The 24,421-nt window shown below is 45.6% G+C and overlaps 2 protein-coding genes and 1 long non-coding RNA gene across 18 annotated transcripts; 2 read left to right on the top strand and 1 right to left on the bottom strand.

Annotated features, from left to right (window-relative positions):
• Positions 1-22,526, top strand: tfap4 (transcription factor AP-4 (activating enhancer binding protein 4)). Of its 6 annotated transcripts, XR_008136877.1 has the most exons (8): positions 6-348; positions 2,419-2,626; positions 12,067-12,165; positions 12,504-12,692; positions 17,446-17,544; positions 19,297-19,452; positions 19,753-20,336; positions 20,407-22,526. XR_008136877.1 is itself a non-coding variant. In XM_052519528.1 (7 exons), exons 1-7 carry the CDS (start codon positions 260-262, stop codon positions 19,903-19,905), a joined length of 951 nt encoding a protein of 316 aa, XP_052375488.1. In that variant the 5' UTR covers positions 5-259; the 3' UTR covers positions 19,906-22,526. The 6 variants fall into 6 exon arrangements, 5 of the variants coding, with proteins under 5 accessions (XP_052375490.1, XP_052375488.1, XP_052375486.1 ...); XM_052519528.1 differs by having other exon boundaries at positions 5-348; positions 2,419-2,584; positions 19,753-22,526; XM_052519526.1 differs by having other exon boundaries at positions 19,753-22,526.
• Positions 14,165-17,430, top strand: LOC127930130 (uncharacterized). Of its 11 annotated transcripts, none has more exons than XM_052519522.1 (3): positions 15,111-15,452; positions 15,920-16,459; positions 16,496-17,430. In XM_052519522.1, the coding sequence occupies exons 1-3, from the start codon at positions 15,242-15,244 to the stop codon at positions 16,774-16,776; spliced, it is 1,032 nt and encodes a 343-aa protein (XP_052375482.1). In that variant the 5' UTR covers positions 15,111-15,241; the 3' UTR covers positions 16,777-17,430. The 11 variants fall into 11 exon arrangements, 6 of the variants coding, with proteins under 6 accessions (XP_052375482.1, XP_052375484.1, XP_052375483.1 ...); XM_052519524.1 differs by having other exon boundaries at positions 15,920-16,495; positions 16,604-17,430; XM_052519523.1 differs by having other exon boundaries at positions 15,920-16,531; positions 16,604-17,430.
• LOC127930131 (uncharacterized) lies at positions 22,341-23,359 on the bottom strand. The gene is made up of 3 exons (XR_008136878.1): positions 23,216-23,359; positions 22,544-22,609; positions 22,341-22,490 (listed from the first exon to the last, which is right to left on the bottom strand). It is a non-coding gene; the product is annotated as an uncharacterized LOC127930131 (long non-coding RNA).
• Between the last annotated feature and the right edge of the window lie 1,062 nt (positions 23,360-24,421).

The following is a 24,421-nucleotide window of genomic DNA, read 5'->3' as shown; positions in this document are numbered from 1 at the left end:
GACATCCGATCAGCTGCAACTACACACACACACGTACATGCAGAAGGAAAGAGAGAGAGATTGAGAGCGCCACACAACGAGGGAACCCTATCAGCTGGAAGTAGAGTAACGTTTAGATCACCGACTGCTCTGCTACTACATAAGGAATTTTCCGAATTATGAAATTATTCTAGATTTATGAGCAAGGGAACCTGAAACTGGAACATATTTTGTGCGTTAATTCATTTGAACCGGGGGACACACAACTGGAGAGGAAAGCATGGAGTATTTCATGGTACCAGCACAGAAGGTGCCCTCCTTGCAACATTTTAGGAAAACGGAGAAGGAAGTGATTGGGGGTCTTTGTAGGTGTGTGTGCACTTTTACTATTTCGCCTTATTGTATACGATAACAATGTGTTTATCTCTGCTGGTGGTGCGCATTTAGCGACTGTGGCGTGGCAACATGCTTGATTTGATCTGTATGTTATTGTGTACTGTACACGACCCACTGTCAAAGAGCGAGAAAATGACCTTTATTGAATATCGATTAAGTACTCATATGAGGTAGAAGACGATTCAGTATATTCATATGTAACTTAATTTTACCGTTACTTTAGCTAAATCTAGACATTTAGTAGCTAACAAACATACCCCACGTGGTTACATGCACACCACGCTGCTGCTCTGTTCCGATAGATCCCTGGCTATTTTGATATTTTCCCAACGGTTATGTTTTGGATAAGTATACTAATTTACATATGAGCAAGAGAGGTAGTACATGTATAACAAAGGTGTCGCACCTTTGTTATGAATGTTTCGTTCACGTCCTAGGGGGTACTGTTTGCTCAGTTCGTTGAGGAGCGCGCTGAAGTTATTGTGGGCAGTGCGGCCATGCTTGTGCTAAAGTGGTGAGGGATCTGTCGTAGTCTTCCCTCCAGTATCTTCACATTTCCTGATAATTTATGTAAAATTCACGGTGCAAGTTTAAGTAATCGCATTTCTGCAACGAAATCACAGTTTCGCTGGTATTCTTGGCCACATTTTGGTGCACTCTGGTACCGTATGCACTGCGTCTTTTCTCCCGCAGCTCAGCAAAGCCGCCGCATGTAGAGGAAGCAGTCGCATTGTTGTAATGGCGGAGGACTCGATGAGAGGTTTTGAACGCAGCAGTGTGGCGGCGCGATGCATTCTAAAACAGATTGGACCGTATGAAATTGATTGTGACGCCGCGAGGCATTCCGCAACCGATTGAGAAATTAGTAGTGGTCTTTTTAATTAGGGGGTGTGTATAGTGGAAGGCCAGTCGATGCATTTGCAACCTTTAGTAGACAGGGACGGCGGAGATGAAGGATAAAGTGTGGTCTGCGCACGTGGTCTGGGACATGTAGTTCTATTTTCGAATTGTGTAAATATCCGATTGTAGGATTTTGCATAAAATTGTCCAAGCAACACTCAATTCTAGTCTTTGATGTGCACATTTGGCCATAATACATTGTCAAACATTATTTCTCACTTACAAATGTGTACTTATTATGATAATACTTGAATGTTTATTATGTTGATGTTGCTATAATTTGGGGACTCTGTTTAAAGCAACTCATCTAATATACTGTTCCTAGTCTGTCAAGCTATGGTGGTTGTAATTGTGACTGGGTTCGCTATTCGCCACCACCCAGTCGTGATTTGGCTGAGGCTGTGTTTGCTGGCTGGTTTCTGGGTTGTAAGGAAACAGCAGACACGGTCTCTCTCCCCATCTGTGTCTGCACAATTGTTCCCTGTGTTTGCTCTGAGGCAGCTGAGTCAGTACTGATAAGAGCCTTGCTACTAGAAAGCTTCCCAGTGATACTCCCATTAGATACAGAGGATGTGGAAGTTCAATTAGACATTTCCCATCCCACATGGAATCGGTGTGGGAGCCATGCTGAACAAATCAGGATGAAAAACGCTTTTATGGTTGGAATTCTCACAGGCTGTGTTCCGTGGGTTCAGAGGTCTAAAACATGGGGTTTGGCCAGGGGTTCTAGCAGGAACGTCAGCATTGTGTTGTGCAGTGGGCCACGTGATGCGTCTGCTAGGGTGTTATAAGAAAACAGCATCAAAGCCTGTTCTGCACTTTCATGCTGTTTTCTCGGGGCACAGTCAGCTTGGTAGTAGGAAGCATGGCACATGACATGGTTGTTACTGTATTTTTTGCATCGTAATTGACCATCACAATGGTTCTGTTTTGAAAGCTCAACAAAGCTTTGTTTTCTGGCTTGTTTTGATAGTTCATACATAGCTGCGCTGTTGCTCACAGTAGGTTCATTCATGTTTTGAGTTTATACTCCATTCAAAACTGACCAATAGAGGTCAACTTGAAGATCTCGCATGATATCTACTCTGTGGACCTTTGACCCCTATTGTGTAACCTTACGGCCTCTTCTCTTCCTCCCCCCAGCCTGGCGAACATTCCTCTGACCCCCGAGACGGCGCGCGACCAGGAGCGGCGGATCCGCCGGGAGATCGCCAACAGCAACGAGCGGCGGCGCATGCAGAGCATCAACTCCGGCTTCCAATCGCTCAAGACGCTCATCCCCCACAGTGATGGAGAGAAACTCAGCAAGGTGGGTCCGAGGGAGGAAAGGAAGGGAGAGAAACTCAGCAAGGTAGGTCAGACTTTGACTTGTTTATTACACAATAACAAATTAAAACCGCGTAGCAAACTACAACATGCATTAATGAAATTATAAGAGGACACAATAAAGGCAGAAAAGTCCACCACACATTGTGGTCAGCGAGAGAAGGAAATGGAGGGGGAACATTTAGCATGGTCAGATAGGAGGGAGTTGGAGAGAGAGATCAGACAGGGAGATTGGGTTAGTAGGTTAGTCTAGAGAGATCAGACAGGAAGATTGGGTTAGTAGGTTAGTCTAGAGAGATCAGACAGACATGGAGATTGGGTTAGTAGGTTAGTCTAGAGAGATCAGACAGGAAGATTGGGTTAGTAGGTTAGTCTAGAGAGATCAGACAGACATGGAGATTGGGTTAGTAGGTTAGTCTAGAGAGATCAGACAGGAAGATTGGGTTAGTAGGTTAGTCTAGAGAGATCAGACAGGAAGATTGGGTTAGTAGGTTAGTCTAGAGAGATCAGACAGACATGGAGATTGGGTTAGTAGGTTAGTCTAGAGAGATCAGACAGACATGGAGATTGGGCTAGTAGGTTAGTCTAGAGAGATCATACAGACATGGAGATTGGGTTAGTAGGTTAGTCTAGAGAGATCAGACAGACATGGAGATTGGGCTAGTAGGTTAGTCTAGAGAGATCATACAGACATGGAGATTGGGTTAGTAGGTTAGTCTAGAGAGATCAGACAGACAGGGAGATTGGGTTAGTAGGTTAAAGTCTAGAACAGTGGTTCCCAAACTTTTTATAGTCCCATACCCCTTCAAACAGTCAACCTCCAGCTGTCTAGCACCAGGGTCAGCACACTCTCAAATGTTGTTTTCATCATCATTGTAATAAGCCTGCCACACACACACACTATACAATGTGTTTATTAAACATAAGAATGAGTGTGGAGTTTTTGTCACAACCGGCTCGTGGGAAGTGGCTAATAACTCTTATAGGACCAGAGAACAAATAATAATATAATAATAATTAATCATTTTGCTCTTTATTTAGCCAGCTTATATATAAAATATTTTTTGTTCATCGGAAATTGTGAATAACTCACCACAGGTGAATGAGAAGGGTGTGAATAACTCACCACAGGTGAATGAGAAGGGTGTGAATAACTCACCACAGGTGAATGAGAAGGGTGTGAATAACTCACCACAGGTGAATGAGAAGGGTGTGAATAACACACCACAGGTTAATGAGAAGGGTGTGCTTGAAGGATGCACAAACTCTGCAGCGTTGGGTTGTATTAGAGAGAGTCAGCCTTAAATCATTGTCCACACACAGTCTGTGTCTGTATTTAGTTGTCATGCTAGTGAGGGCCAAGAATCCACTCTCACATAGGTACATGGCTTGGCGATATCTAGCAGTGGCTTCTGATTAAATTACATTTTCATAGAACCGCTTGTTGCAATTTCGTTGAGGCTCTCAGATATTGGTAAGTGGACTGGGGGCAGGGCATGAAAGGGATAACGGATCCAGTTGTTTGTGTCATCTGTTTCGGGAAAGTATCTGCGTAATTGCGAACCCAACTCACTCAGGTGCTTCGCTATATCACATTTGACATTGTCCGTAAGCTTGAGTTAATTTGCAAACCAAAAATCATACGATGATGGGAAAGACCTGTGTGTTGTCCTTGTTAATGCAGACAGAGAAGAGCTCCAACTTCTTAATCATAGACTCAATTTTGTCCCGCACATTGATAGTTGCGGAGAGTCCCTGTAATCCTAGATTCAGATCATTCAGGTGAGAAGAAACATCACCCAGATAGGCCAGTCGTGTGAGAAACTCTTCATCATGCAAACAGTCAGACAAGTGACTATTATGGTCAGTCAAGACAACTTTAAGCTCGTCTCTCAATTTAAAAAAGTGTCAATACTTTGCCCCTTGATAACCAGCGCACTTCTGTATGTTGTAAAAGTGTTACATGGTCGCTGCCCATATCTTTGCATAATGCAGAAAATACACGAGAGTTCGGGGGTCTTGCTTTAATGAAGTTAACCATTTTCACTGTAGTGTCCAAAACGTCTTTCAAGCTGTCAGGCATTCCCTTGGCAGCAAGAGCCTCTCGGTGGATGCTGCAGTGTACCCAAGTGGCGTCGGGAGCAACTGCTTGTACACGCATTACCACTCTACTATGTCTCCCTGTCATGGCTTTTGCTCCATCAGTACAGATACCAACACATCTTGACCACCAAACTGCATTAGATGTCACAAAGCTGTTCCGTACTTTAAACATATCCTCTCCTGTTGTCCTGGTTTCCAGTGGTTTACAGAAGAGGATGTCTTCCTTAATTGACTCCCCATAAACGTAACAGACCAGGAGCTGTGCCAGGCCTGCCACATCTGTTGACTCATCCAGCTGTAACGCATAGAAATCACTGGCTTGTATGCGAAGCAGTGATTGTTTCAAAACATCTGCCATGTCACTGATGCATCGTGAAACAGTGTTGTTTGATGAAGACATTGTCTGTATCGTTTTTTTTTGGCCTTTTCCCCCAGCATTGTCCCAGCCATATCCGCAGCAGCAGGAAGAATTCAGTCCTCCACAATAGTCTGGGGCTTGCCTGTCCTAGCCACTCCTCTACAATAGTATGGGGCTTGCCTGTCCTAGCCACTCCTCTACAATAGTCTGGGGCTTGCCTGTCCGAGCCACTCCTCTACAATAGTCTGGGGCTTGCCTGTCCTAGCCACTCCTCTACAATAGTATGGGGCTTGCCTGTCCTAGCCACTCCTCTACAATAGTCTGGGGCTTGCCTGTCCGAGCCACTCCTCTACAATAGTCTGGGGCTTGCCTGTCCTAGCCACTCCTCTACAATAGTCTGGGGCTTGCCTGTCCTAGCCACTCCTCTACAATAGTATGGGGCTTGCGTGTCCTAGCCACTCCTCTACAATAGTCTGGGGCTTGCCTGTCCTAGCCACTCCTCTACAATAGTCTGGGGCTTGCCTGTCCTAGCCACTCCTCTACAATAGTATGGGGCTTGCGTGTCCTAGCCACTCCTCTACAATAGTCTGGGGCTTGCGTGTCCTAGCCACTCCTCTACAATAGTCTGGGGCTTGCCTGTCCTAGCCACTCCTCTACAATAGTCTGGGGCTTGCCTGTCCTAGCCACTCCTCTACAATAGTCTGGGGCTTGCCTGTCCTAGCCACTCCTCTACAATAGTATGGGGCTTGCGTGTCCTAGCCACTCCTCTACAATAGTCTGGGGCTTGCGTGTCCTAGCCACTCCTCTACAATAGTCTGGGGCTTGCCTGTCCTAGCCACTCCTCTACAATAGTCTGGGGCTTGCCTGTCCTAGCCACTCCTCTACAATAGTATGGGGCTTGCGTGTCCTAGCCACTCCTCTACAATAGTCTGGGGCTTGCGTGTCCTAGCCACTCCTCTACAATAGTCTGGGGCTTGCCTGTCCTAGCCACTCCTCTACAATAGTCTGGGGCTTGCCTGTCCTAGCCACTCCTCTACAATAGTCTGGGGCTTGCCTGTCCTAGCCACTCCTCTACAATAGTCTGGGGCTTGCCTGTCCTAGCCACTCCTCTACAATAGTCTGGGGCTTGCCTGTCCTAGCCACTCCTCTACAATAGTATGGGGCTTGCGTGTCCTAGCCACTCCTCTACAATAGTCTGGTGCTTGCGTGTCCTAGCCACTCCTCTACAATAGTCTGGGGCTTGCCTGTCCTAGCCACTCCTCTACAATAGTCTGGGGCTTGCCTGTCCTAGCCACTCCTCTACAATAGTCTGGGGCTTGCCTGTCCTAGCCACTCCTCTACAATAGTCTGGGGCTTGCCTGTCCTAGCCACTCCTCTACAATAGTATGGGGCTTGCCTGTCCTAGCCACTCGGTAGCTCACCATATAAGACGCTTCTAGCCCCTTCTAATTAATGGTATCAGTTGCTTTTATACATGTCTTACTACTCAAACGTTGTCTATTCTAGCTCAAACTCCTGTGGCTTATTTTTCAAGTTGACATGTTTTGTTTCTAAATGTCTGCGCAAGATTGAAGGTTTCATCGAGTTGTGAGATATTTTATCACATATAACACACTGTGGCTGAGGAAAGGCACTACTCCCAATTTAAGTGAACCCCAAATCAATGTAGTTCGATGGTCCAACGTCCCTGTCTGTTGTTGGGTGTTTTCCCGGTAAGGAGTCAGTAGCTATTCAGCTGCATCAGATTCACAACTGTCAGTGTCCATGCTAGCTGGGCTACAACACATGTAGAATTACTGATGCTAAGCATTGGATGTGCTCGTGGAAGCAGAACAGCTTGTCGTCTACAGGTGCAGGTGTAATACTGCTGGTAGTAGCAGTACTACCAGTAGAGCTGGTATGTGTCTCTATGGAAGCAGAACAGCTTGTCGTCTACAGGTGCAGGTGTAATACTGCTGGTAGTAGCAGTACTACCAGTAGAGCTGGTATGTGTCTCTATGGAAGCAGAACAGCTTGTCGTCTACAGGTGCAGGTGTAATACTGCTGGTAGTAGCAGTACTACCAGTAGAGCTGGTATGTGTCTCTATGGAAGCAGAACAGCTTGTCGTCTACAGGTGTAATACTGCTGGTAGTAACAGTACTACCAGTAGAGCAGGTATGTGTCTCTATGGAAGCAGAACAGCTTGTCGTCTACAGGTGTAATACTGCTGGTAGTAACAGTACTACCAGTAGAGCAGGTATGTGTCTCTATGGAAGCAGAACAGCTTGTCGTCTACAGGTGCAGGTGTAATACTGCTGGTAGTAACAGTACTACCAGTAGAGCTGGTATGTGTCTCTATGGAAGCAGAACAGCTTGTCGTCTACAGGTGCAGGTGTAATACTGCTGGTAGTAGCAGTACTACCAGTAGAGCTGGTATGTGTCTCTATGGAAGCAGAACAGCTTGTCGTCTACAGGTGTAATACTGCTGGTAGTAACAGTACTACCAGTAGAGCAGGTATGTGTTTTAAATGTCTCTATGGAAGCAAACAGCTTGTCGTCTACAGGTGTAATACTGCTGGTAGTAACAGTACTACCAGTAGAGCAGGTATGTGTCTCTATGGAAGCAGAACAGCTTGTCGTCTACAGGTGCAGGTGTAATACTGCTGGTAGTAACAGTACTACCAGTAGAGCAGGTATGTGTCTCTATGGAAGCAGAACAGCTTGTCGTCTACAGGTGCAGGTGTAATACTGCTGGTAGTAGCAGTACTACCAGTAGAGCTGGTATGTGTCTCTATGGAAGCAGAACAGCTTGTCTCTACAGGTGCAGGTGTAATACTGCTGGTAGTAGCAGTACTACCAGTAGAGCTGGTATGTGTCTCTATGGAAGCAGAACAGCTTGTCGTCTACAGGTGCAGGTGTAATACTGCTGGTAGTAACAGTACTACCAGTAGAGCAGGTATGTGTCTCTATGGAAGCAGAACAGCTTGTCGTCTACAGGTGCAGGTGTAATACTGCTGGTAGTAGCAGTACTACCAGTAGAGCTGGTATGTGTCTCTATGGAAGCAGAACAGCTTGTCGTCTACAGGTGCAGGTGTAATACTGCTGGTAGTAGCAGTACTACCAGTAGAGCTGGTATGTGTCTCTATGGAAGCAGAACAGCTTGTCGTCTACAGGTGCAGGTGTAATACTGCTGGTAGTAGCAGTACTACCAGTAGAGCTGGTATGTGTCTCTATGGAAGCAGAACAGCTTGTCGTCTGCAGGTGTAATACTGCTGGTAGTAGCAGTACTACCAGTAGAGCTGGTATGTGTCTCTATGGACGCAGGCCTTACTTTTTAAAAACCATTTATCCGTTTGGAGCAAACGGAATGAGCAGCAGCTACGTTTGGCTACATATGTACCGTTAGTTTAATTCCCGCGAGAGAGTAAAGGTTAATGTGATTGGATGTTAATTATTTGACTAGGCTGCCTGTATTTGACATTGTGTTGTTATTTCACCGATGGCTTCATTTTATTTTTTGCAGTGAAGCGCGGCGACTCAGACGAGAGAGAAAACCTCAGCTAAATGTATAGCCCCGGTGGAAAATGAGCTGTTTGAAAATGTGGGGAAAAATTGGTCAACATTTTTATACATGTGAATCACATTTTTATTTGGCGTACCCCAGTTTGGGAATACCTGGTCTAGAGAGATCAGTCAGACAGACAGAGAGATTAAGATACTAGGTTCAAGTTTAGAGAGATCAGACAGGTATAGTGGGACAGTAGGTTACAGTCTATAGAGATCAGACAGACAGGGAGATTGGGTTAGTAGGTTCGTCTAGAGAGATCAGACAGGGATAGTGGGACAGTAGGTTACAGTCTATAGAGATCAGACAGACAGGGAGATTGGGTTAGTAGGTTCGTCTAGAGAGATCAGACAGGGATAGTGGGACATTAGGTTAAAGTTATAGAGATCAGACAGACAGGGAGATTGGGTTAGTAGGTTCGTCTAGAGAGATCAGACAGGGATAGTGAGTCATTAGGTTAAAGTTATAGAGATCAGACAGACTGGGAGATTGGGTTAGTAGGTTCGTCTATAGAGATCAGACAGGGATAGTGAGACAGTAGGTTAAAGTTATAGAGATCAGACAGACAGGGATATTGGGTTAGTGGGTTCGTCTAGAGAGATCAGACAGGGATAGTGAGACAGTAGGTTAAAGTTATAGAGATCAGACAGACTGGGAGATTGGGTTAGTAGGTTCGTCTAGAGAGATCAGACAGGGATAGTGAGACAGTAGGTTACAGTCTATAGAGATCAGACAGACAGGGAGATTGGGTTAGTAGGTTCGTCTAGAGAGATCAGACAGGGATAGTGGGACAGTAGGTTAAAGTCTATAGAGATCAGTCAGACAGACGGGGATATTGCCATGTCTGTTCAACTCCCAGTACATATGATTCTAGATATGTACAGTGCTGCTTGAAAGAATGCAAACCCTACAGGCTGGTTATTTATTTTGCTATAAAATATTAAAATAAACACATTAACCCCATTTCGTAATACATACATTCCAGGTAAATGACAGAAACAAAAAATATATATATTTTCCTTGTTTATTGAACAAAGGTGGTTTATTTAACAGAAACTCAGATTTGATGTGTGCTCAAATATGTGAGCCCCTTCAGTCAATAGTTATTAGCAGCGATAACTTGGAGTAACTGTCTCCTATAGCCAGTGATCAGTCTCTGACGTCTGTTTTGAGGGATTTTTGCCCACTCCTTCTTACAGAACTCAGCCAATTGAGTGAGGTTTGAGGGGTGTCTGGCATGACCTGCCCGCTTCAGGTCCTGCCACATCATCTCGGTTGGATTTAGGTCAGGACTTGGCCAATCCAAAACACAAATCTTCTTTCCCCTGAGCTATTATTTGGTAGATTTGCTTTAATGCTTTGGATCTTTGTCTTGTTGGAAAACCCACTTTCGGCCCAGCTTTAGCTCTTTTACTGATGGCATGACGTTCTGTTCAAGAATCTCCTGGTTTACCTCAGAATTCATGGTTCCCTTAGTGATGTGGAGTCGTCCCGGTTCAGAGGAGTAAAAGCAGCCCCAGATCTTGACATTCCCATCACCATGCTTGACGTTGGGATAAGGTTATTTTGGTGGTAGACAGGGTTGGGTTTTCGCCAAACATAGCAGTGTTGATTGTGACCAAAAAGGTCAAGAGAATAGACTTCCAGAAACCTTCAGGTTTGTCCAGGTGGTCTCTGGAAAAGTTAAGACGGGCAGTTTGGTTCTGTTTTGACAGCAGAGGCTTCTTCCTAGCAACCCTCCCATGACTGGCATTTGGATTCAGTGTTCTTCTTATTGTTGAAGCACATTTACCTGAGATGCAGCAAGGGAGGTCTACAAATCTCTAGATGTTATATTTGGGTTGGTTTTTACCAGATTTATTATTGTTCTTGTGGCTCTTGGGGATATTTTGGAAGGGTGTCCACTTCAAGGCCGAGTTGCTGTGATGTTAAATGCTCTCCATTTGGAAACAGTGGACTGATGGAGCTCACATCTTTTTGAGATGATTTTATAACCTTCCCCTGACTGATGTGCTCTCAATACCCACGTCCTGATGTCCTCTCAATACCCACGTCCTGATGTCCTCTCAATACCCACGTCCTGATGTCCTCTCAATACCCACGTCCTGATGTCCTCTCAATACCCACGTCCTGATGTCCTCTCAATACCCACGTCCTGATGTCCTCTCAATACCCACGTCCTGATGTCCTCTCAATACCCACGTCCTGATGTCCTCTCAATACCCACGTCCTGATGTCCTCTCAATACCCACGTCCTGATGTCCTCTCAATACCCACGTCCTGATGTCCTCTCAATACCCACGTCCTGATGTCCTCTCAATACCCACGTCCTGATGTCCTCTCAATACCCACGTCCTGATGTCCTCTCAATACCCACGTCCTGATGTCCTCTCAATACCCACGTCCTGATGTCCTCTCAATACCCACGTCCTGATGTCCTCTCAATACCCACGTCCTGATGTCCTCTCAATACCCACGTCCTGATGTGCTCTCAATACCCACGTCCTGATGTCCTCTGAGATCTCCTTTCCTCTCAGCATGGCTTGCTTTGCCTTCACCTGGTTGGGTAACACCAAACTGACCAGGTTTCTTATCTCTATTTGTCAGAGTCCCGCCCAAACTCTTTCCTAACGATCTCTCCTTTGATTGGGTCATTTGGTACCAAATTATTTTACCCACCTGATTCTACATACCTACTTGATTTAACCAATGCAACTTGTGGTTCACTTATTTTTGCACCTGCACTAATTCCTTTTTAATGTTGTTTTTCTACTACAAGCATCATTTCCTCTACACCAACATATGGTATTGGTAAATATAAACCTGTTATGTCAGATCAAAAAGACTGGTTCTGATTAAATGAATATTTTATGGTAAAAACTAAACACATCTGTAATAGAACAAGGGGATCACTAACTTTCAAGCAGACCTGTAACACCTACTGATAAGTTGATAGACAAGTCTTCCCTTTGAAGTTGTACAGGCTCTAGTTGCTGCTACAGCACCAGCCAAGAGGCTCTAGTTGCTGCTACAGCACCAGCCAAGAGGCTCTAGTTGCTGCTACAGCACCAGCCAAGAGGCTCTAGTTGCTTCTACAGCACCAGTCAAGAGGCTCTAGTTGCTGCTACAGCACCAGCCAAGAGGCTCTAGTTGCTGCTACAGCACCAGCCAAGAGGCTCTAGTTGCTGCTACAGCACCAGTCAAGAGGCTCTAGTTGCTGCTACAGCACCAGCCAAGAGGCTCTAGTTGCTGCTACAGCACCAGTCAAGAGGCTCTAGTTGCTGCTACAGCACCAGTCAAGAGGCTCTAGTTGCTGCTACAGCACCAGTCAAGAGGCTCTAGTTGCTTCTACAGCACCAGCCAAGAGGCTCTTGTTGCTTCTACAGCACCAGCCAAGAGGCTCTTGTTACTGCTATGTAACATTTTGTCGTAGTTATAACAATGTTCACTCCTCTACAGGCGGCCATCTTGCAGCAGACAGCAGAGTACATCTTCGCTCTGGAGCAGGAGAAGACACGGCTACTGCAACAGAACAGCCAGCTCAAACGCTTCATTCAGGTGAGACACCGTCATCATTTGGTGTCACTAGTGTGCACCCCCCCCATTAAGTTTAGATACGCAGTTGTTCCTACCAGCACGTGGCTCTCTAGACACACTACTATGCTCAGAATCATTACTTTGTTTTTTAACAATAGTAATCTGGCCTCAGTAGATGACAAATGTTCTACTATTCTCAGCACTTAAAATTCAGTTTACTTTCCTGTGTCCATTCCTTAGTTCATAGACTGTTCATCAAACACACTACAATGGAAGGAATCACCTGTCGTAGTCCAAATCAACCCTATCTTAGTCCTCCATGACTTACTCTCCCTCCGCTCCCTCTCTTGCTCCAACAGGAGTTCAGCGGCTCCTCCCCAAAGAGGAGGCGCGGGGCGGAGGAGAAGGATGAAGGGATCGGTTCCCCAGACATTTTGGAGGAGGAGAAGACGGATGACCTGCGGAGGGAGATGGTGGAGCTGAGACAGCAGCTGGACAAGGAGCGCTCTGTCCGCATGATGCTGGAGGAGCATTTGAGACAGGAGGAGGTAGGAACAGAGACACACAACCACAAGTTATTGTCAGGAACCTCCGTATTCAGGGTTTGCACAGCGTGTTTGTTTGAAGTGATTGAAGTACTTGAATTTGGAGCTCAGAAAATCAAGTACTGGAAAACCTTGAGTTGAAAATCAGTCATTTCCTCAATTTGGTCATTAAAAAGTCCCTGAAAATAGGCTATTTATAAACTCTCCTGCTCCAATATAATTATCCAATGATTTTGATTTTTGATCCATTTTTGTGAGAGAGTTTCCCAGCGTTTCAATTGACGGGTGTTGGGCTAGTTTGTTGAGGTCAACAGCATATTGACTTCAACTTGGCGTTCCATGACAAAGGAAACCATTTTTTGTTGTTGCTTTCTTGTTTGAAAAACATGACACAAAACTAGAGGTCGACCAACTGTGATTTTTCAACGCCGATGCCGATATTGGAGGACCAAAAAAGCCGATACTGATTAATCAGCCGATTTGTATATAGACACTGCTCAAAAAAACACTAAAATAAGGGAACACTAAAATAACACATCCTAGATCTGAATGAATGAAATATTCTTATTAAGTACTTTTTTCTTTACATAGTTGAATGTGCTGACAACAAAATCACACAAAACTTATCAATGAAAATCAAATTTATCAACCCATGGAGGTCTGGATTTGGAGTCACACTCAAAATTAAAGTGGAAAACCACACTACAGGCTGATCCAACTTTGATGTAATGTTCTTAAACAAGTCAAAATGAGGCTCAGTAGTGTGTGTGCCCTCCACGTGCCTGTATGACCTCCCTACAACGCCTGGGCATGCTCCTGATGAGGTGGCGGATGGTCTCCTGAGGGATCTCCTCGCAGACCTGGACTAAAGCATCCGCCAACTCCTGGACAGTCTGTGGTGCAACGTGGCGTTGGTGGATGGAGCGAGACATCATGTCCCAGATGTGCTCAATTGGATTCAGGTCTGGGGAACGGGCGGGCCAGTCCATAGCACCAATGCCTTCCTCTTGCAGGAACTGCTGACACACTCCAGCCACATGAGGTCTAGCATTGTCTTGCATTAGGAGGAACCCAGGGCCAACCGCACCAGCATATGGTCTCACAAGGGGACTGAGGATCTCATCTTGGTACCTAATGGCAGTCAGGCTACCTCTGGCGAGCACATGGAGGGCTGTGCGGCCCCCCAAAGAAATGCCACCCCACACCATGACTGACCCATCGCAAAACCGGTCATGCTGGAGGATGTTGCAGGCAGCAGAACGTTCTCCACGGCGTCTCCAGACTGTGAAGTCTGTCACATGTGCTCAGTGTGAACCTGCTTTCATCTGTGAAGAGCACAGGGCGCCAGTGGCGAATTTGCCAAACTTGGTGTTCTCTGGCAAATGCCAAACGTCCTGCACGGTGTTGGGCTATAAGCACAACCCCCACCTGTGGACGTCGGGCCCTCATACCACACTCATGGAGTCTGTTTCTGGCAAGTTAATTATGGTCTTTGTTAGGAATAAATGGACTTCACACAGTTTTCAACGAGCCAGGCGGCCCAAACTGCTGCATAAACCCTGACTCTGCTTGCACGGAACACAAGAGAAGTGACACAATTTCCCTAGTTCAAATGAAATTCATGTTAGCAGGCAATATTAACTAAATATGCAGGTTTAAAAATATATACTTGTGTATTGATTTTAAGGAAGGCATTGATATTTATGGTTAGGTATACATTGGTGCAACAACAGTGCTTTTTTCGAGAATGCGCTTGTTATATCATCACCCATTTGGTGAAGTAGGCTATGATTCGATGATAAATTAACAGGCACCGCATCGATTATATGCAACGCAGGACAAGCTAGATAAACTAGTAATATCATCAATCATGTGTAGTTAGCTAGTGACTGTGTTAAGATTGATTGTATTTTATAAGATAAGTTTAATGCTAGCGATCAATTTACCTTGGCTTCTTGCTGCAGTCACGTAACAGGTAGTCAGCCTGCCACGCAGTCTCCTCGTTGAGTGCAATGTAATCGGCCATGATCGGTGTCCAAAAATGACGACCGCCGATTGTTATGAAAACTTGAAATCGGTCCTAATTAATCGGCCATTCCGATTAATCGGTCGACCTCTATACAAAACCCTTATACATCTGAAATGGCGAGGGTGAGATTAAAGCTACTGTTAGCCTACATGGACAGGGTGAGATTAATGCTACTGTTAGCCTACATGGACAGGGTGAGATTAATGCTACTGGTAGCCTACATGGACAGGGTGAGATTAATGCTACTGGTAGCCTACATGGACAGGGTGAGATTAATGCTTCTGGTAGTCTACATGGACAGGGTGAGATTAATGCTACTGGTAGCCTACATGGACAGGGTGAGATTAATGCTACTGGTAACCTACATGGACAAGGTGAGATTAAAGCTACTGTTAGCCTACATGGACAGGGTGAGATTAATGCTTCTGGTAGTCTACATGGACAGGGTGAGATTAATGCTACTGGTAGCCTACATGGACAGGGTGAGATTAATGCTACTGGTAGCCTACATGGACAGGGTGAGATGAATGCTACTGGTAGCCTACATGGACAGGGTGAGATTAATGCTACTGGTAGCCTACATGGACAGGGTGAGATTAATGCTACTGGTAGTCTACATGGACAGGGTGAGATTAATGCTACTGGTAGTCTACATGGACAGGGTGAGATTAATGCTACTGGTAGCCTACATGGACAGGGTGAGATGAATGCTGCTGGTAGTCTCCATGGACAGGGTGAGATTAATGCTACTGGTAGCTACATGGACAGGGTGAGATGAATGCTACTGGTAGTCTCCATGGACAGGGTGAGATGAATGCTACTGGTAGTCTACATGGACAGGGTGAGATTAATGCTACTGGTAACCTACATGGACAAGGTGAGATTAATGCTAATGGTAACCTACATGGACAAGGTGAGATTAATGCTACTGGTAGCCTACATGGACAGGGTGAGATGAATGCTACTGGTAGTCTCCATGGACAGGGTGAGATGAATGCTACTGGTAGTCTACATGGACAGGGTGAGATTAATGCTACTGGTAACCTATATGGACAAGGTGAGATTAATGCTAATGGTAACCTACATGGGCAAGGTGAGATTAATGCTACTGGTAGCCTACATGGACAGGGTGAGATTAATGCTACTGGTAACCTATATGGACAAGGTGAGATTAATGCTAATGGTAACCTACATGGACAAGGTGAGATTAATGCTACTGGTAGCCTACATGGACAGGGTGAGATGAATGCTACTGGTAGTCTCCATGGACAGGGTGAGATGAATGCTACTGGTAGTCTACATGGACAGGGTGAGATTAATGCTACTGGTAACCTACATGGACAGGGTGAGATTAATGCTAATGGTAGTCTACATGGACAGGGTGAGATTAATGCTAATGGTAGTCTACATGGACAGGGTGAGATGAATGCTACTGGTAGTCTACATGGACAGGGTGAGATTAATGCTGCTGGTAGCCTACATGGACAGGGTGAGATTAATGCTGCTGGTAGTCTACCACGACAGGGTGAGATTAATGCTACTGGTAGCCTACATGGACAGGGTGAGATTAATGCTACTGGTAGTCTACATGGACAGGGTGAGATTAATGCTACTGTTAGCCTACATGGACAAGGTGAGATTAATGCTACTGTTAGCCTACATGGACATGGTGAGATTAATGCTACTGTTAGCCTACATGGACAAGGTGAGATTAATGCTACTGTTAGCCTACATGGACAAGGTGAGATTAATGCTACTGGTAGCCTACATGGACAAGGTGAGATTAATGCTACTGTTAGCCTACATGGACAGGGTGAGATTAATGCTACTGGTAGTCTACATGGACAGGGTGAGATTAATGCTACTGTTAGCCTACATGGACAAGGTGAGATTAATGCTACTGTTAGCCTACATGGACAGGGTGAGATTAATGCTACTGGTAGCCTACATGGACAGGGTGAGATTAATGCTACTGTTAGCCTACATGGACAGGCTTTATCAGTGTGCTTGCATCACCAACATCTCTACTTGGTAGGCTGTAAAATTCAGTCTATTTGAATGCCAATGCAAAGTATCATTGGGAAGGCCTATAAAATGCACCTCATGTTTTAGCATGATAATACACAGCCTCATGTCCCAAGGATCTGTACACAATTCCTGGAAGCTGAAACTGTGCCAGTTCTTCTATGGCCTGCATACTCACCAGACATGTCACCTATTGAGCATGTTTGGGATGCTCTGGATGGACGTGTATGACAGCGTGTTCCAATTCCCGCCAATGTGCAGCAACTTCGCACAGCCAATGTAGAGGAGTGGGGCAACATTCCACAGGCCACAATCAACAGCCTGAGCAACTCTATGTGAAGGAGATGTGTCACGCTGCATGAGGCAAATGGTGGTCACACCAGATACTGACTGGTTTTCTGATCCACGACCCTTCTTTTTTCCCCCCAACAGATTTATATCTGTATTCCCAATCATGTGAAATCCATCAATTAGGGCCTAATTAATTTATCTCAATTGACTGATTTCCTTATACTCACTAAAGTCTTTGTAATTGTTGCATGTTGCGTTTATATTTATGTTCAGTATATAAAGACCAATCCAAGGCTTTAATGACCATACTCATTAGCAATGTTGCGCAGAGATAATAGATATGACGGTGCATATTCAGTAATGGCCGTGTTGTTGTCTCCAGTCTGAGTCCTACCTCTGTTAACCACTCAGGTCTGCTGTGTTGTGGTTGGTGGTACTCAGCCTGAACATGTGTTAGGAACTCACTCCGAGCAGCAGGAGAGAGCCAGCACCCCAGCCCACAGCCCACAGGTGAGAGAAAGAGACTGAGAGACATACAATCACACTCGCATATCAACACACACACACTAGTGATGTGACATACATTATTGTCTCCAGAGGCGTCAGGAAGACTCTAAATCGCCACAGTGGAAACGCATCAACACAGCACCCGTCTGAGAGTAACATGTAGCTGAGCTCAAGGTTTACCGCGGTCAACAGCTCTGACACATTTACGGTCGACTCTCCATTACTGGCGCACAGATCACTACGTTTCAGTCACATCCTTGAGAGCCAGGAAATCATTCTAGTCCCATATTTTAGTTGTTATTGCTTTTTCCTGATTCTGTTTTGCTTTTAAAATCACACATGTTTTAATAGAAAAACGACACAACTGGATGTTGTAAGTCCACAATAATACTTAGACCCCACCGGGAGACAACTTCTGAGGTGTGGGAAAATGCACGGTTGATTTTGGTTACCCTTTAATTGAGCTGCACACCAGCCAGAGACTGTTGTTTGGGTAGCAATGTCTCTGTAGCGCTCATTTGATGGCAGAGTTTATAAAACAGATGTCCCCTCGATTGATGCAAATAATCATATAGGCAACTTTTTTAGTTGACATTTAATTGATAAGGTTTTTGGGAACCATTTCTATCTACCAGAAGACGGTTGTCATGACATTAGCATCACCACTAGCGGCTACACGAAGTGGTAGACAAACATGCGCACACAGACGGGCTGTTGCCTCTTCAGGAAGTTGAAGGAAAATACGAATCACTGATGCATTTTGTTCATTTTAAATGGCCCTAGAAATCCCGTCTCTGCGGTGACGGTCTCTCCCTCCCTCACGGTGGCATCGCAGTTTGAATAGGGAACAGGGATGTCATAAGGTGTATGCACCAATTTGTAAGTCGCTCTGGATAAGAGCATCTGCTAAATGACTTAAATGTAAATGTAAATGAACAGCATGATGACAGTGTCACTAGGGCTCAGGCTGGAGAATATGTAGTGAGAGGAACATAGTTAAGGTGTATGGTAGTTGTATTGTTGTCCACCAGAGGGCAGCAGAAGCTCCTAGGAAAGGGGTGTTGGGAAGATGAGTCTGCTGGTGTATTTCGTTGTTATTAAATAATAAAGCTGGGATATAATCTGTTGTTAGTCATCATGTGCCGTTTTAGGATGACTGAACCAAATGTCTTGCTCTTTCTAAAAATTCACTGAGTGCGAGTGTCAACCAGTGTGTTTTCGGGGATCGGTTTGGGCAAGGAGAGGTGCAGAATCACTCATCTTGATCCCATGAATACAGAGCATTCAGAAAGTATTCAGACCCCTTGACCTTTTACACATTTTGTTACGTTACAGCCTTATTCTAAAATGGATAAAATGTACTATTTTACTCATCAATCTACACACAATATCCAATAAGGACATAACGAAACAGGTTTTTAGACATTTTAGCAAATATATTCAAAATAAACAACTGAAATATTATATTTACATAACTATTCAGACCCTTTACCCGGTGCTTTGTTGAAGCACCTGTTTTTTCTTTGTCATTATGGGGTATTATGTGTAGATTGGTGGGGGGGGGACAATGTAATACATTTTAGAACACGGCTTTAACATAACAGAAATGTGGAAAAAGTCAAGGGGTCTGAATACACTGTAGTTATTTGGGATGCAAGGTGATTTGTAATTCTGTGTAGTCTGAATCTACTGTAGTCAATCTCTAACATGCACAATGTATATCTGTGTGACCTCTTCATCCTCCTGTCCCTCCAGGTGCTGGCCCCCAGGTCGTCCCCCGCCCCCACCCACCACCCCACGGTCATCGTCCCAGCCCCGCCTCCCCATCACGTCACTGTGGTAACCATGGGCCCGGCCTCTGTCATCAACACAGCCTCCACGTCTCGCCAGAACCTGGACACCATTGTGCAGGTGAGCCAAAGAAGAACACTAGTGGAGAAATTGTAGTTGTATCAAACACAGGGAGAAAAAACTGTGCGCTCTGAATTTATGCAACTGTTATCTTTGGTATGTTGCAGATAGATTTTTCTTCTGTCAGTTTGTAAAACACTTGGTCGTTCTATGGGAAGTGTCCATAAAAAGTGTCAATTGTCAGTGCATTTCCACATGTGAACACCAGATGGTGGTGTAGTCACTGCGTCTGCCACTGCTGTTTTTCACCCACTCTCTGCTTCCCTCCATATATTTGTCTCTCTCTCCCTCCATCTCCAGGCCATCCAGCACATTGAGAGCATCCAGGAGAGGGTGGGGGAGGAGGAACAGCGCCGGGCGGTGATCGTCACCCAGGGGCGCGCCCTCACAGACACAGCGGGGTCCGACACGGCGTCCGACAGCGAGTGGCCAGAGGACTGCTCACTGCCCTGAGACCTCCCATGACACACAGGGGCCACGGGAGGGGGCCCTGTACAACACCCACAATACTCTGATTATATGGACATTTATTAGATAGACGGATCAGACTCACACACACACTGAACTAGGATAGTCTACTGTAACTGGATAATTACACATACACACTTCTTTCTGTCTCCCTTTTCTGCTTTCTTGCTTTTTCTCAAACCGGACAAAAAACATCAGTAGAAAGGTGATGGGTTGACCTGACAGTTCCACATAGCTCAAGCGGCCAGCAGCCTTCCAATCGGTCACAAAACACCCATCCAACCCACTCCCTCTCTGGGTCTTGCTCCTCCAGAGGGCTGCCTGAGGATGGAAGTGTCACACCCAGGTCCAGCCCGGTCCCTCTCTGGGTCTTGCTCCTCCAGAGGGCTGCCTGAGGATGGAAGTGTCACACCCAGGTCCAGCCCGGTCCCTCTCTGGGTCTTGCTCCTCCAGAGGGCTGCCTGAGGATGGAAGTGTCACACCCAGGTCCAGCCTGGTCCCTTGGCTCAGTTGTCCAATTGGAGACTCTTTCTCACCTTCTCCAAAACCAAATAAGCAACTTCTCCCCAGCGAGCAGGAGAGCGCGCCTGGACAGGACAGGTGTAACCCAACCAGCAGCACAGCCGTCCCAGGTGACCCCATACTAGAGATCATTTCTACAAGAAATCTTCTACTTCCTGTATCTCTTCACCATATTTGTACCCAGGGGAATCTCCCCTGAGCGATGAGACACTGTGAGCATTCAAAGACACATCAGTTCCAACACACCTTTTGGCTCCTTAGTAAGAGAAAATGTTGTCGTTTTTCTGTTGTACTTTACAAAGAATTTGTAAGAGTTTGCGTTACAGGTTTTCTTTTTGATCTTGTGTTCTGCTCAGTGGCTCTGGTCGAGAAATCACAGGGATTGAAATGAAACGTGACAACACAGAAAAGGCCCATATTGACGCAGTTAGAGGTCTGTTCATTTCAGTGGTGCTGTTAGGAGACAAAGCTAAGCTTACTATGGAAAGAGGAGGAGTGCACTTCTGGTTCCCTCTTTCTCTTTTTGTGCCATCACACTTTTTACTGGGCTGGGTTCCCAGTAGACATTTATATAGGCGACACTCCCCTAATTAGTAGTACAGATGAAAACCTGTAACACCGATTCACCCTTTCGTCTGTTGCTTCTGACATTTTGGCATCTAGCTTGTTGAATAAGCTAATCGATGGGTACGTCTTGAGTTTTAAAACCCTTTGTGTGTTTTTGCTGTTGTACACAGGGTAGGCTGGTGTATCTAGCTCCACGCTGTAATTAGGTGGGTTGTGTCCGGGTTTAGGAAAGCCCTGTATTTGGGACAGGCCTCTGTTTGATATCGTAGGAGAACACACACACCCCCCTGTGCAATTAATGGTCCCAGATCTGATAAAGCTCCTCCCATCATTTGTCCTTGAATTTTGGAAACGTCTCTGATGTTTGTGAGTTTAGATCCTTAACTGCCAATGATATTGGTTGACTGTGCATTTGACTCTATGTTTCCACTAATAGGAACACGCGTCCTGGGGGGGGCAGGTATCTCTGGTATCACCATACTACTCGGTATCGTGATACTTGGCATGGTATCACGTCATTAGTAAAATGTTGATATTGTGACAACCGCACTCTGAAAATAGGCACATTTTCTTGCGGTTTCCACAGATTTCTAGCGTGTCGCCGTGCAAAACAAAATGTTTCGGCTCCTTTGTGCCCCGACCAGTTAGCATCCCTGGCTATTGTCGGTTTTTATTATTGTGCTTTTCAGCGTGTTTCATTCTCTCTGTGAAGTCTGTCTATGATGGTTTTGTTGTGCCCCAGATATGACAGTGGTTTTACAGGGATCACAGACACTTTTTCAAAAGCATGAGTTTTCCCAGGCTGACCTGATTGAAACCTTGTTGTTTTGGGGGTTCTCCTATCCCGTGGAGTGAGGGGGGAATGCAGACACACATGTACAGTCACACACATACACACACACACAGCCCTGCCTCCTCCCTCCCTAGACCTAGTTTATGTGTCAGATCCTTACAATACTTACAGAAATGATTTAGAATAAGCCCATCTGGGTTGCACCCAAGATAACACGCTGCCTGGGGTGTGTGGCGAGAGAGAGAGAGGGGCAGTGGTTTGCCATAACACAGCTTCTAATGTGCAGGGTAGGCACTGTGAGGCCAGCCTTAACTCAACCCTGGAGTCAGAGCGAGAAAGAGGTAGAGGCTGGCCACACCTATATAGAGAAAGCCTTAACTCAACCCTGGAGTCAGAGCGAGAAAGAGGTAGAGGCTGGCCACACCTATATAGAGAAAGCCTTAACTCAACCCTGGAGTCAGAGCGAGAAAGAGGTAGAGGCTGGCCACACCTATATAGAGAAAGCCTTAACTCAACCCTGGAGTCAGAGCGAGAAAGAGGTAGAGGCTGGCCACACCTATATAGAGAAAGCCTTAACTCAACCCTGGAGTCAGAGCGAGAAAGAGGTAGAGGCTGGCCACACCTATATAGAGAAAGCCTTAACTCAACCCTGGAGTCAGAGCGAGAAAGAGGTAGAGGCTGGCCACACCTATATAGAGAAAGCCTTAACTCAACCCTGGAGTCAGAAGATACTGGCCACACCTATATAGAGAAAGCCTTAACTCAACCCTGGAGTCAGAGCGAGAAAGAGGTAGAGGCTGGCCACACCTTGAGAAAGCCTTAACTCAACCCTGGAGTCAGAGCGAGAAAGAGGTAGAGGCTGGCCACACCTATATAGAGAAAGCCTGAACTCAACCCTGGAGTCAGAGCGAGAAAGAGGTAGAGGCTGGCCACACCTTTTTAACTCAACCCTGGAGTCAGAGCAAAAGAGGTTTTGGCTGGCCACACCTTATTTTTGAGAAAGCCTTAACTCAACCCTGGAGTCAGAATGTAAAATGAGGTGATGGTAAATTGTATTGATTTGTTGACTCAACCCTGGAGTCAGAGCGAGAAAGAGGTAGAGGCTGGCCACACCTTTTACCTGGTCAACCCTGGAGTCAGATGAGAAAGAGGTCTGGCCCACCTATCCTTCCTCAACCCTGGTAGTCAGAGCGAGAAAGAGGTAGAGGCTGGCCACACCTATATAGAGAAAGCCTTGCACTCAACCCTGGAGTCAGAACGAGAAAGAGGTAGAGGCTGGCCACACCTGTATAGAGAAAATTAACAACCCTGGAGTCAGAGCGAGAAAGAGGTAGAGGCTGGCCACACCTATATAGAGAAAGCCTGAACTCAACCCTGGAGTCAGAGCGAGAAAGAGGTAGAGGCTGGCCACACCTATATAGAGAAAGCCTTAACTCAACCCTGGAGTCAGAGCGAGAAAGAGGTAGAGGCTGGCCACACCTATATAGAGAAAGCCTTAACTCAACCCTGGAGTCAGAGCGAGAAAGAGGTAGAGGCTGGCCACACCTATATAGAGAAAGCCTTAACTCAACCCTGGAGTCAGAGCGATGAGGTAGAGGCTGGCCACACCTGTATAGATGCCTGAACACTGTTCAATAGGATTATAATAATAATAATAACTAATATATGCCATTTAATGAACCAAAGCGACTTACAGTCATGTTGAGTACCATTCTACCTATGTAAATGGTCAGTGATTCAGACCCACTACCCTGGGCTACCTCTGCCATGCTATACCAACCTGAACACATGAAGTTTTGATACTGTAAACCTTTAACCTCCCAATATAAATACACACTTGGTGGCTTATGCTTTGTTTTAGTGTGCTGAGGTTTCCAAAAGGAGATGTGGATGCGTTGTTTTTAGACATTCCAGAAGATTCCACCAGTACCTTTAGCATCTTTAACTGGCACTTTTCAAGAGCAAAAAGCAACGATTTTGTCTGAGGTTATTTTTGGCCACAATACGGAATCGTTTTTAATGTAAAATGATTTGATGGTAAATTGTATTGATTTGTTGATTGTCCCTTATGTCTTCCCTTTGAGTGTAGAGGGAGTCCTTTTACTGCTGGTCAGATGAGACGCATCTCCCTCCTATCCTTCCTTCTTGGTATTTACAGTGGATTCACACTGGCCACGTTCAAGGCCACTTCATTGCAGTCGCATGCCAGAACCTCACAAAGCCTGGATAGGTGTTTTTGTATCAGCTTACCACAAAATGACACCGCCAACTGAAAAGTCAGTGAGGTGTCACGCAGCCATAGGTTGCTGCATGCAGTGCGACTGTAATGTAATCAGCCTGGAACGCGACCACTGTGTTCACCCAGGAAATGAACCAACTTAGCCATGTTGAGTTCCATTATCTGTAAATGGTCAGTGATTCTTGAGGTGTGCCCTCTATAAACCTTATAATCTGGATGGGTAGGGGCGGTCCTCTGATCCAGTCCTATTGACTGCTGAACAACATGTTTGTGTTTGATTACGCTTCATGTCCGTAGTAGCCCTTTTTCACTACCTGTGTTCAAACATTTTCTCTGCTGATGCCAACCACTGGCCCATAGATGTTTTGTGTGTCTTCTAT

Source organism: Oncorhynchus keta, chromosome 5, assembly GCF_023373465.1.
Source record: "Oncorhynchus keta strain PuntledgeMale-10-30-2019 chromosome 5, Oket_V2, whole genome shotgun sequence".
Taxonomy (NCBI): Eukaryota; Metazoa; Chordata; class Actinopteri; order Salmoniformes; family Salmonidae; genus Oncorhynchus; species Oncorhynchus keta.
This window is presented reverse-complemented; position numbering and strand designations above follow the sequence as displayed.

Bases quoted from the DNA above. Each gene is read 5' to 3' on its own strand.
- LOC127930130 (XM_052519520.1), top strand. From the start codon at position 15,242: ATGAATGCTACTGGTAGCCTACATGGACAGGGTGAGATTAATGCTACT. The intron at 15,453-15,919 runs GTGAGATTAATG...TACATGGACAAG, and splicing joins TGGTAGTCTCCATGGACAGG to GTGAGATTAATGCTACTGGT.
- tfap4 (XM_052519526.1), top strand. From the start codon at position 260: ATGGAGTATTTCATGGTACCAGCACAGAAGGTGCCCTCCTTGCAACAT. The intron at 2,627-12,066 runs GTAGGTCAGACT...ACTCCTCTACAG, and splicing joins AGGGAGAGAAACTCAGCAAG to GCGGCCATCTTGCAGCAGAC. The intron at 19,453-19,752 runs GTGAGCCAAAGA...CTCCATCTCCAG, and splicing joins ACCTGGACACCATTGTGCAG to GCCATCCAGCACATTGAGAG.